Here is a 13,633-nt window from a genome sequence, read left to right on the forward strand (position 1 = left end):
CCCCCCACCCCGAGTACACTTCTCTATGCAACCTTAATTCTAGATTCCTGTGCTAACCATAATACTCAATCATACATCACCAATTCCTTTACGGAAGCAGTGCACTGGCTGCCTAATTATACAGCTGGTTGGTGATTCCCTCCCTATGGCACAAACAAGGCAACATCACATTAAAAGCAGATGTGCCCCTCGCAAGTGTGTGCGTGTGCACGCGCGCGTACACACACACACAGATGGTTGGCTGTCAGAAAGCACTGCCATTTGCAAAGACTTGATCTGCCCTGGGGGAGCGGTGGGGAGGGGCACCTTTGCTTGCTGACTCAGTCACACAGGTTCAGGCTCCCTCTCCTGCCTCTGCCCTGCCTCTTCTGACCTGAGTAGGCCCAGCGCTAATGTTGACAGTAATACAAACTTGAACATCTCCCTATCTTCCCTTGTCATCCGTTGTGTAGCTACCAGCAGGGTTGTTGAAAACACCAACATCAGATGGCTGCCTCACCAAAATCCAGGTTCTGCAGCTGCCATCCTCTTGCTGGTCACACAGCTTCCATATGATTACGATGGAGCTCTAGGGCCTTTGAGTCCTCAGCTGGCCCCCCTGGGACTGGCTGGGGCTTTCACACTAATTATTTTCCAAGGCTGTTTACAGTGGGGTCGGTTGTGCTCATATTTTTTCATGACACAATACACCAGAGGTTTGAAATTTATAAGAAAGGGGTTAAGTGGACAGTGGCTCTGTGTAGGGACTCCATGATTCCCTTTTCTAACCTGAGATGGTATGTATGTTCCTTGAATTGAAAACTGTTCCAAGAGATTGAGAATGGGAGAAGTCATGAGTTGCTCTCTGACCAATCTGGGGAGGCTTTCTGGGGAGAGTGGGATCTCAGTAGCATATGAATGGTAAGGTAGCAGTTGCCAGTGTACTTAGTCACAGTCTCTCCAAGTTCACACTATTCATATCCCAGTGTTGTTGTATACCATCAAGTTGGAACCGACTCATAATTGACCCTTCAGCAGGTTTTCAGAGGCAATAAATCACACAGGAGGTTGTCCATCTTTCTCCTGTTAGAGCAGCTGGTGGATTCAAACCATGTACCTCTGAGTTGGCAACACAACTCCTTACTACTAAGCCACCAAAGCATTGAAATCTAAAGGCACTTTATATGGAATTTCATGAAGCACATGTTTAAACTATAGTCTCAAGGGGGTCAGATTCAGACCAGTTCAGAAGTCTACATCTTGTAAGGACCTCCTATCTAGTCATCTGAAATACAGATTACCCAGTTTATCTTGGGTGCACTTATATGCCCAAGTGAAATCTGGGAAAACCTGAAAGCTCTTGTTCTGTTTCATCAATCTGATGGTCTATGCTCAAGGCAGATGAAGTTCTTTGGCTGGCTATTAACGGAGTTTATAAAAATCATGCTGGAGCCCTGGGGCTTTAGAATTGACACCCCCTCACCCCTTCCCATATGCCCCTCACTCTGAGATGTTCCCTGAGGTCCTCTTTTCTAGAAGGCTCAACAGAGTACACACATCATGCTTAAAAGAGTGTCTTCAGCTGATTTAGTGACCCACTGAGTGGATTTGAATTGTTTATTGGAAATGCCCATTATTTATAGTGGTTCATGGCCCCAGAAGCACGGACACAAGGCTGTTTTTAGAAGTAAAGCTAATAAATAACAACCAAGTCTGTGATTTATCAGTTAAGAGGAAGGGAACCACTCATTTCCTGTTGGAGCAAAGACCTCTGAAAAGACTAGATCCTGTTTCCAGAGAATTTTGAGGAAATTCCTGTAGGAATTCTGAGACTTGAGCACAGGCAGTTCAAAGGAGATTATAAAAGAAAATCAAAGACACATGCCACTCCATACCTCATCTTTAATCTCCTTCTAGTCACATTTACAAGATTAGTTCTCCAAATTTTTAGACATTCAGACCTGATTACTGAATATTCGAGTGGCATTTGTTGTTGTTGCTTTTATTCATACCCCAAAGATATTTAAAGATAACAGACAAAATGCAGTTAAAGTACACTGAACTGGATGTTCCAGGTTCACTGTACAAATGTCTATTAAAAAAAAATTTCCCTTCTTTCTTCCTTTATTTCTTTCCTTCCTCCATCTTCCTCCTCATCCTTTCTTTCCTTGTTCTTATTTTTGTACCTCTCTCTTCCCTCTCCTCTCTACTTTTTATGGTTTCAATCTCTCTCCTTTGTAACCCAGACACAGGGCATTCAGTTCTTGCATCTGTGTCCATCTTGAAGTAGGACTCAGTCTTTCAGAACATTCTTCAAGAGCAAATCCAGATCCACACCGAATGCTGACAAGAAAAGCAGATTTTAATGACTCTTTGTTAAAAATTATAAAGAAGTGCAGAAACAGGCATCATACTACCAAACACTCAGAAAATACTGGAAAAAAATTCCACTGGGCATCTTGACACACATCCCAATGCCTGTTGCTTCATTTATTTTCTTCTTTTGCTATACTAACTTCATTTTCCCCCATCTCAATGATTCCAGTCTCTTCTGGGTTCTGCCTCTAACTCCAGCACCCCTTGTTGTCAGGAAATTGAACTCTTGGCTATTGTTCTCTTGTGTCTTCACACCCAACATCCTATTCAGGAAACAAAGGTCTCTCTCTTCAGGATTTATCCACCTCAGAAACTGACAGGGAGTTTGTGCATTTAGTAACATCAGTGGCCTACCTGAAATATATGTCACTCTGATAACTGCTCATACTGTACATGCTAGGAACAAGGTAGGCATCGGGCAGAGTCACATGACAGAGTTGTGAGATCTTAAAACAGAAAAAGCTTTAAGAAGTCAATAGCAAGCATTGATTTCAATACCATTTTCTTTTTGTTAGGTGCTGTCAAGTTGACTACAGTTCACAGTAATCCTCTGAGCAACAGTTCAAAACTGTCTCCCTCCTTGACCACCCTTACAGTTTTCATCCTGTTCAAGCTCATTGTGGTAGTCACTGTGTCAGTCTAGCTTGTTGAGGGTCTTTCTTCTTTTGCTGGCCCTCCACTTTTCCACACATGATGTCTTTTTTCCAAGGACTGGCACTTCCTCACAGCATGCTCAAAGTATGCAAGATAAAGTCCTAACATTGGGACTTTCAAGAACACCTCAAATACACTTCCTCTAAGACAGATTTGTTTGTTCTTTGGGCAGTCCATGGTATATTCACTATTCCTCTCCAGTACCACAGTTCAAAGGCAATAATTATTCTTCTGTCATCCATATTTGTTGTCCAAATTTCACGTGTAGGAAGCAATTGAAAATCTCATGGCTTGATTCTGGGCGCTTTAGTGTTTAACATTCTTCCCCTTTAGTGGAGTAAAAGAGTGATATTTAGTAATGCTTAGTCAAAGGGAATAAGACTAAGTAAGGTGCAAAAATGGGCTGTGAAATCTTCATTCCAGGGAGAGCCCAACAGGTGTAAATCACTCTGAAAGGGAGGTACTGGCTTCTTTGTGGGAGCAAGATTTGTAATAGGAAGGGGAAAGACCCTTGAGGGTAAAGATCTATGAGCCTTTTGCTAAGATAAATAAAGAAACCAAAGAAAAAGTGACTGAAGGGGTTGTCTTAACTATTAACGCTGAGAAGGAGAAGTTGTTAGGTGCTGTCGAGCCAAGAATGACGCAGAGCAACTCTGAAAAAAAGATCTGACTCCTGTTCTATCCTGTGCCATCCTCATAGTTCCTGACACAAAAAAGCCCATTGCAGCACTCAACCTGTCAATCCAACTGGTTGAGGGTCTTCCTCTCATTCGTCAGCCCTCCACCCTTCCCAGCATCATGTTCCTCTCTAAGGAACAGCCCCTCCTAGCAACATGCCCAAAGTATGTGAGGCAAAGCCTCATCATTCTTGCTTCGCCCTCTCTAAGACATACTCTGTTTGTTTTCCTGGCCATCCATGGGATGTTCAGTGCTCTTCTCCAACACCACAGCTCAAAGTTGTCAATTCTTCTTATGGTATCCCTATACATTGTCCAGCTCTCAAATACATAGCAAGTTATCAGAAAGACTATGACATGAATCAGACACACTTTAATACTCAAACTGACATTATTACTCCCCAGCAATGTAAAGAGATCCCTAACTACAGATTTTCCCAGTGCAATGCATCTTATTTCTTGACTGCTGGTACCAAGGGTGTTAATTGTTGATCCAAGCAAGATGAAGCTATTGACAGATTCAATCTCCTCTCCATCCATCATGATGTTGCCTATTGGTCCAGTGGTAAGAATCTTTATTTTCTTGACATTGAGATAGAATCCATATCAAAGGCTGCATTCCTTGATCTTCTGCAACAAGGGTTTCAAGTCTTCCCCACTTTCATTTCGGCAAGCAAGGTTTTGCCATCTGTATAATAAAGGTTATTGGTTAATCTTCCTCCAATCCTGATGCCACACTCCTTTTCATAGAGTCCAGCTTCTTGGATAATTTGATCAGCATACAGATTGAATAGATATGGAGAGAGAATACAACCCTGATGCACTCAATTCTTAATTTTACCATGCAGTGTTCCCCTACTCTGTTCGCACAGCAGCCTCCTGGTCCAGGTCCAGGTTCAGCCTGATAACAGTTGAATGCTCTAGAAGTCCCATTCCTTTCAATGCCAGCTACAATCTCTCCATGCTGAGTACAAAACATTATCCAAATGTTGTCTGGAGAAGCAGTGTGGTCACCCCATAATCTGCCTCTGTCTCTGGATGACAAGATCTTCTGTCTCGTGAGATTGTGTACCTCTCCCCAGGTTAAGAAGGGAAAATCCACAAAACCGTTTGACAGCTGAGGAAGATCGTTGAGGGAGATTTATCCATATAATCAAAATTATGTTTCCAGATTCCCTAACAGGAAGTGCTAATGCCAAAATAACTTTTAATGACACAAGAAGCTTATACTATGGAGTTCCTCTGGGGTAGGGACAAGTGTTGTATTGATTAAACTTCCTGAGCTGTATGCCAGCATGGTTACCTACCAGCCATGTTCACCATGGATTAGTAGAGCATGGCCAGTAGTTAACAAGGAAATGATGCTCAGAACCTCCAGGGCTGAGATATACACACCAACATCTGACCTCAGAAAGCCCAAATCTGTAGTTGGAATGGAGTTCAGGGATGACTGTGATGATGTTACAACAATCATTAGTTGAATGAGTAGGCCTTTGACTCAGGGTGACCTCATGCAGAATGGAAGAAAATGCTACCTGATCCTTCATCATCTCCATGCTTATTTGTGATCCATGAGGATTTCTTTGACTAATTTTAGCAAGCTTTTCTTCTTAGTCCATTTTAGAAATCTTTTCAGCATCATAGCAGCATTCATGCCCCCACAGACAGATGAGCTGAGTGTTGGCTGAGTATAAAGCACATTAAACCACATTTACCCTCCATAAAGGCTGAAGAGGAAGAAAAGGCCAAGATAGATGTCAGAAGAAACTCTGAATATTGCATTCGATCACTGAGAAGACAAAGCTAAAGGAAGAAATCAAGAAGTCAAAGAGCTGAACAGAAAATTTCAAAGGGCAGCTCAGGATGACAAAGCAAGATACTATAACAATATGTGCAGAGAACTGAAGTCAGAAAATCAAAAGGGCCAAACTTGCTTAGCATTTCTTAAGCTGAAGGAGTTGAAAAAGAAATTCAAGCCACAAGTGGCAATACTTAAGTTGTTCTTTGTGTAGAATGTTAAGTGATCCAAAAAGCATTAAAAGAAGATGGAAGGAGTACACAGAGTTACTGTATCAGAATGAATTGGCTGACATGGAAGAATTTTATGAAATAACATATGAGTAAGAGTCTGTGGTGATGAAGGAGGAAGTTCAAGTTGTTCTGAAAGAATTGGCAGAAAACAAAGCTCCAGAAGTTGATGGCATACCAATTGACATATTTCCACAGACACTGCCCTGGATGTGCTCACTAAGTTGTGCCAAGAAATTTGGAGGAGAGCCAGCTGCTAACTGATTGGAAGAGATAGATACTTGTTTCCATTCCAAAGAAAGGTGATCTGACAGAGTGTGGAAATTATTGAACAGTATCACTAATAACACATATAAGCAAGATTCTGCTGAAAATATCCAATAACAACTGAAGCAATATGTCAACAGAGAACTGCCAGATGTGCAGGCTGAATTTAGAAGAGGTCATGGCACTAGAGATATTGTAGCTAATGTTAGATATTTGACTGTGTGGATCATAACAAACTGTGGCTGACTCTGAGAATGGGAATCCCAGGACATTTGATTGTGCTTGCTCATGAGAAACCTATGCTTGGTCAGCCAGGGATGTATTCTGTCTCCATACCTTTTCAATCTATATGCAGAACAGATCATCCAAGATGCTGGACTGTACGAGGAGGAATGTGGCATCAAGATTGGTGGAAGAGTCATCAACAACTTGCGTTATGTAGATGACACAACCCTGCTTGCTGAAACTGAAGAGGACCTGAAGCACTTGCTGCAGAAGGTCAAGGACTGCAGTCTTCAATATGGATTGAAGCTCAACATCAAGAAAACAAAGATTCTCACCACTGGGCCAATTGGCAGCATCAATGAGGATGGTGAAGAGATTGAAATAGTTAACAATTTTAGTTTGCTTGACTCCTCTTGGTACCAGCAGCCAAGAAATCAAGAGATGAATTGCACTGGGAAAATCAGCTGTCAGGGACCTCTCCAGAGTACTGAAGAGCAATGATGTCAGGCTGGAGTCAAGTGCACCTGATCTGGGCTATAGTTTTTGCAATTGCGTGCTATGCATCAGAGAGTTGGACAGTGACTAGGGATGATAGAAAGAGAATTGATGACTTTGAGCTGTGGTGCCAGAGAAGAGTGTTGAATATACCATGGACTGCCAGAAGAACAAACAGGTTTGTCCTGGAGAGGGTGAAGCCAGGCTGCTCCTTGGAGGCAAGGATTCTGAAGCTTCATCTGACATACTTTGGGCATGTTGCAAGGAGGGACCATTCCTTGGAGAGGGACATCATGTTTGGGAGGGTGGAAGAATGCACAGAAGAGGAAGACCCTTGATGAGATGGATCAATTCTGTGATTGGAGTGGTGGGAGTGTGTCAGAGATGGTGAGGTTGGCACAAGATAGAGCAAGGTTAAGGCTCTTGTACATAGGGTCACTATGAGTCGCAAGCAACTCAAGGGTACATAACAACAATAAAAGTTACCATTTATTGAGGTCCACTAAGTTTCAGATAAGGAGCTGTGCTGCCAGGTACATGATCTGAATCCACCCACTGCTCTGTGAGAGTAGGATGGGCAGTATCTCTTGGGAGATTTACTGATTCTACAAACCTGCTGCAGAGTCACCTATGAGTTGCTGCTGACTCAATGGCAATAAATAACAGCAACATAACCAAGTATCAAGTACTGCACGGAGTGCTCTCTAAGCATTCCCATCCTTCGGTCAAGATAATCCTTTAAGGCAAGCACTATTATCCTCTTTAATATAAATTTACTCCTCTATTTATGTTCTATATTTAAACTCTGATATCTGATACTGGAGTCTGAACCTGCAGTTATCCAAACAAGCAAATAACCACTCCCCCCCCCAACACACAGATGAGCTACCCAGAGAGCACCAGGGTGCTCTGTAGGATTGACTTGGCATGGTTTACCAAGGTTGTGAGGTCTTGTCATCAAATAAAAGATGTACAGGGGGAATTTTGAGAGTAAATCTGATTATTCTTATGGCTGGCTGTGCAGGAATGATACCATATTTTTGGGATTCACTAAGGACTAGCTATCATTTCCTTATACTCTTTAAGCCTTTAGGAATAATTAAAGGCTTGATTACAACAGCAGTAGTACGACTGAATGAAAATAGACCAAAATTGCCATCAAATAGATCCTACCTCATGGCAATACATGTGTTACAGTGAAGTTCTCCACAGCATTTTCTTGGGTATTACCTTACAAAACTAGGTGAGACTTTTATGATAATGCTAGGTGGGTTCAAACTGTCAACCTTTAGGTTAGTAGTCCAAGTCAAACCATTTGTGCCACTCATGGACTTAATAGTAGCTATGCGATTTCTAAGCTTTTTCATTCTTAAATTTTCTCCCAAGACCACAGGTCTTAGGGGGCTTCCTCTGCCTATGACCTTCTCCTTGGTAGACCTCTGTTCCCACTTGGACCACCTGTGATGCTATCAAAGCTTATTCCAGAGTCTTCCTTCTTCATTGTGCTACTGTTCTCTGTGGCCAGGAGAGACCAGTCAGTCCTTGGAGAAGGACATCATGCTTGGAAGGGTGGAGGGACAATGCAGGAGAGGAACACTTGGGATGAGAAGGATTGAAACAGTAACTAGGGCAGTAGATAGGTGTGTTAGAGTCAGTGAGACTGGCTCAGAACAGAACAGGCTTCAGAGCTGTTGTACATACAGTTGCTGTGAGATGCAGGGGACTCGATGGCACACAACAAAAATAATTGCTGTCCCTAAATCATTCCAAGAGATCTACAGAGGTGGTTTCCTTCTTCCCTTTTAGGAGAGTACTCTGCTTGAGAACATGGAATGACTTCCCAGTGATTTATACTAGAGGATGTTAGTGTTACTCTCAGCCACCACATCTCATCTCTCTCATGCAGGTTTCTCCCCACCAGCAGTCGACCACCGACTTCAAAGGTGCACCAGTCATTGCCTTTCAGCTCCATCTCCCACAGTGACCCCTTGGCTGTTGAGAGTTACTCTTCCTACACCCTACGGGTCCAAGCTGGGGAAAGGCTTTCTCTTTTGTTTGTTTTTGGTTTTTTTAGGAATGTTTTCACTGGTATTTTGTGGCCTGTCCCTTCACCTTCTACATTAGTCAGCTTAAGCAACTCTACTGAAAGAATAAAGCAAAACTTTTAGAAACCTCAAGAAATATGTCCTTCCTGCTCCTGTCACAATTCAACTTCCTACTCTGTGATTCTGAGATCTGGGCTGCTTCCTGCTTCTGGTTCTATTATCCTCTGAGGCCTTGAGATGTTGCACTGGACTGCATCTCCCCAGAAGAAGGGGAGAGGAGAAAGTAGACAAAGTGACGCTAGCATAGAATAGGATAGAGAAGGGAAGGCATAGGAAATTTTAAGAGCAAGATTTGGAAATGACATACGGTATCACTTCCACTCACATGTGATTCATGCTCTTCTCCTCTAACTAGGCATCTAGAGGAGGAAATGTGTTTGATTAGCATCCGGCCAATTTCTTCCTCACTGTTTCTTCCAGAAGACCTAGCAGGCCTCACACAAGCAGTACTTGCATTCTCATGTTCTACACCACACCATTGTTGCCAATGACTTTCTAATAAGGCGGTTTGGCGTTTCCACGAAGAGCTGAACAAGAAATTCCATATGACCCCACTATTCCACTGCTTAGAATATACCCTGAGAAAATGAGAACTCAGGCACAAATGGAGACTTGTACACCAATGTTCATAGCAGTGTTATTCACAATCACAAGAATATGAAACAGCCCAAATGTCCAACCACAACAGAATGGATTCAGAAATTATGTACATTCACACGATGGCATACTATGCATCACGTAGGAGCGATGATTTTTAAAATCACTACCTAACTTGGGAGGGGTTAGAGAGCATTATGCTAAGTAAACTAACTCTGCCCTCCAAGGATTAATACTGCATAAGACCATTATTGTAGAAATAGAATGATAACTAGTAAATCATGTATGAAGATAGAAAGGGGGAGGTGGGAGCAGAGGTGTGGGAATGGGAGGGAGTGGGGGATGGGTGGAAATCATAGGGTCGCACAATTTGATGGGTAGAGGGAGGGGGTGGACAAAGGAAATGGGAAAGATCTGGTGTGAAAAACAATGTATATGAACTTGGTAAGGAAACTAGTATAAAATAAAAATTTTGTTTTTCAAAAAATAAATTGTATTTATATCACTTATTCATTGCTTTTCCTAACTTTCTCAGCAGGTTTTCAAGGACGATAAATCACAGAGGGAATATTGCCCATCTTGCTCCCATGTCATAACTGGTAGATTTGAACTTCCTGTCTTGGCAGTATAATCCCTTACCTACTTGGCCACCAGAGTTCCTTTGTATGTGAGAGAGAAGGAGATAGAGAGATGGCTCACTGTACTATGGGGGAAGCTAGGTCATGGGAATTCAGCTTTCTTCTCCCTGAGCTCCTCTTCTGCAGTGATGAGAGAAGAGATACTTTGCTGCTTACAAATTAAATCTGGAAGAGACTTAGCAGTTTGCAAAAAACTGTACATAGGTATCTTGCAAACAAAGTCCCTTGAGAGGGGTGAAGTCATCGTGCATCATGGCATAGTGCCAGCACATAGCAGATACTCAATGAATGTAAACTGAACAGCAATTGTTACTTCTTAGCTGTCTGGTGTTAGGCTGGAAGTAAGATGTAGAAGGATGTGTGATGCAAATGTTACTCAGTCTGAAATTCTAATTTCTAAGTGTGGTACAGTACAAAGTATCCTTATAGACAAGAAGTTCTAGGTTCAAATCTTGACTTTGTAATTTACCAACTGTGTGATCTTGATAATTATTCCAACCTCTCTGGGCCTCAATTCCTTTCTTCTGTAAAAGTGAAGCATAATCCCCTCTCCTAGTATTGGATGAGATAACCAGTATATACATCCATGTGCAGTGGTGTCCTCTGTAAAGCATCTAGGCGCTGTCTTTGGAAGAACCTACAGGTAGCTCTTGTTTGCATCAAGGACTCTCTGCATCTCTCTGTCTGTGATCACATGTTCAGTCCCATCACAGGGTTGATTGGAAGTACCAGGAAGTTAATCTTGGCAGTGACCTGTGGTCAGTGAGGGTTAGGAGTTTGGATGGTAATTCTGAAGTATGTTTCCCATGACCTCCTGGAAGGCCCCAGTGGAGCTGAGTCCCTGTTTTATGCAGGCTTTACTTGTCATGAGCATAGCTGTCTTGTCTTCCTTCATTTCTTTCTCATAATCTGCACTATAGTCATGCTTCCTAGAAACAATTCCCAAGTATATAACCTACTCAGAAATTGTTGGCTTACATCTGCTTTGGAGGGACTGGGGATGGAGGTTGGCAAACTAACATCCAGGTTGTCAGTGATAGTTGCTTTTATTGCTCTATTGTTATATATGCCTATAAAAAGTAATTGTTACAGAGAGATAGAAAATACTGTATTTTAAAAAAGTAAAAGACTACCTATACCTGAAGTCATATAGAAAAAACATCAGGAAAGAAATGATAGGCAACATTTAACCTGGACTTTAAATGTGAGTTCTGCTGACTCAGTGGTGAGGAGCTGCATTGCCAACCCAAAAGCACCAGGTTCGAATCCACTAACTGCTCTGTGGGAGAAATATGGGCAATCTCCTCCTGTGTGATTTACTGCCTCTGAAAACATGCTGGAAGTTCAGCTGTGAGTTGGCCCTGACTCAATGGTACATGACCACAGCCACAATAACAACATTAAAGGATGTGAAAGCTTTGAACATGAGGCTATGAGCCAGGGAAGAATATCACAGGGAATTGAACAGAGCCTTAGTATCCACTGTTTAGATGGTCCCCACTCCCAAAAAGCCATGAGTCAGGTGGGTGGGCAAATCAGACAAGTCCACATATCTGTCTCATCTCTACCCCAAATTCTGTGCCCAGTGAGACCCTGACCCTTAGTCCCTGTGCACAGTACATTATCAGCCTTTACTGAGATCCATATAATACAGGATTGGTGATTTCCTTCTCCTGAAGAGTGTGTCTTTTTACTTGTTAGTTCTTATTTGTGGCCTTTATATCCCAATCAGCCTGCAGAGCGGTCCTCTAGCGCTTTCCTGGATCTTTAGTTTCCTGATGGCCTCTAAGAGCTCTCTGCTCCGTTGCTGCTCAGGTTCCTTCTAAGCTCCTCAGCCCACTCCTCTGACTAACCCTGAAAGAACTCATGGAGCTAAGACCTGTGGAGACTTTGAGCTGTTGGCTTGGGCTATGTTAAAGCTCCACTCATCTCATCTGACCATTTTTCAGCATTTGAGTAAGCAAAAGCAAGCTGTCATAGCCTGCCCAGAACACCAGTGGATGAATGTTTTCCCACCAAAAACAAAGAAGAGAAAGAAAATGGATGTTATGCATGTCTTGCTACATACTCTTAGCTGCTTCTTGGCTTGTTCAATGATAAGTAAAACCTTTTTAGTCAAGAACTTTTGTTAAAATAAAATCCAATGGAATTGGTAGCAAATTACACTAGTAAATCTTGAATTCCCCTAGTGGAAGCAAGAATGGTGGTAGCAAACTCTGCTACTCAGAGCTGCTCTCTGGGAAAAACAGTGGGAAATCATTTCATAAGTGGAGCAGGGAATTGGTAGGATGACGGTGATAGTAGATGGAGTCTTTGCCTTCTGTAGTCTCATATTACCTGGAACATAGTTTGAGGTCTTCCAGATGAATGCCGTTCTAATGGACCAGAGGTGATCTCTTAGTTTCTGTTTTGAAGGCGTAGACTGAGAAATAGTAACCCATGCCACAGGGTCCAAACTCTAGAAAGATGAGAAGTCTGTCAGTCTCATTAGCATTACCCTTCTCTTGCAGAGGTTCCCAAAACGGAACAGACTTTTGAAGAACGCTTGATACTCAAAGCTTTTTTGTTGAAGTTTGTCAACGCCTATTCTCCCATCTTCTATGTGGCCTTTTTCAAGGGGAGGTGAGTATCGCAGAATCATATGTAGAAGGCTAATCTGTCCCTGAAAATAGGTTCATTACTTTCAAGACAAGTAGGGTCACTACATCTCCATTGTCAGCTCACAGAATGGTGCCCTCCCCCAACACCATACTCAGCTGGCGCCTCACAGCAGTAAGGGTTTAGCACAAAACCATTTTGAATTAGCATCTGCATATTTTGATAATCAGGGAAACTGTGCAGGAATTTGACTCTGGGATCTGAGTAAGAAGTCTAAGAAGGATTTGTGCCTCTCTGTTTTGTAGATGAGACAGGAGGGAATTTCATGCCTGGTGTTTATATATTTAGGTGTGAAACAACTTTTGATACTGTTGTTGTTATTGTTAAATTCTGTCAAGTTGAGCAAGACTCACAGAGACCCTATGAACAAAAAACCTGAACCCTGTTCTATAACTATCATCATTTCTCTATGTTCATAGAGTTCTCAGAGACATGTGTTTAGGACGTGGATACCACTCCTGCTTGCAAGCCTGTCTCAATCTTAAAGCTCCACCAAACACTGTCCATGATGGATAACCATTATGGCATTTGACAAACCAATGGCACAGCTTTCAGCATCACAGCAGTCCCAAGTTACTTCAGTACAGCAAATTGACAGACCAATGCTGTACCACTTAGAAGAATGTTCTTCTCAAGCACAATTAACACCTGCCCACAGGGCCCTACCACCTTTTAAATAAAAGACCTGCCCACCTGGCCCTAGTTGACTCTAAACAATAGGCTTCCAGCCCACAGCTCATTGTTAGCTAAATCCAGCAAATCAAATCAGATCACACCTGATTGTAAACTAAAAACAAAACAAAACAAAAAATCCAAACAGTCCATACTCAACCCTCACCAAAACAAGAGAAACTATTTTCAGAATCCAACCTCTTCACACATGAGCCTCCAAACTGTTTAGAAACACACACACACACACACACACACACACACA

General features: G+C 42.3%; 1 protein-coding gene across 1 annotated transcript in view; it reads left to right on the forward strand.

Moving 5' to 3' along the window:
* The window catches only part of ANO2 (anoctamin 2), a 504,048-nt gene that overhangs the window by 425,768 nt on the left and 64,647 nt on the right, over positions 1 to 13,633 (forward strand). Inside the window, exon 17 of the mRNA XM_006891290.1 lies at positions 12,552 to 12,663. Within this exon, the coding sequence (XP_006891352.1) occupies positions 12,552 to 12,663 (112 nt within the window). The remainder of the gene's footprint in view (positions 1 to 12,551; positions 12,664 to 13,633) is intronic.

Source organism: Elephantulus edwardii, unplaced genomic scaffold (assembly GCF_000299155.1).
Source record: "Elephantulus edwardii isolate Elephantulus edwardi_28Jun2011 unplaced genomic scaffold, EleEdw1.0 scaffold00096, whole genome shotgun sequence".
NCBI lineage: Eukaryota > Metazoa > Chordata > Mammalia > Macroscelidea > Macroscelididae > Elephantulus > Elephantulus edwardii.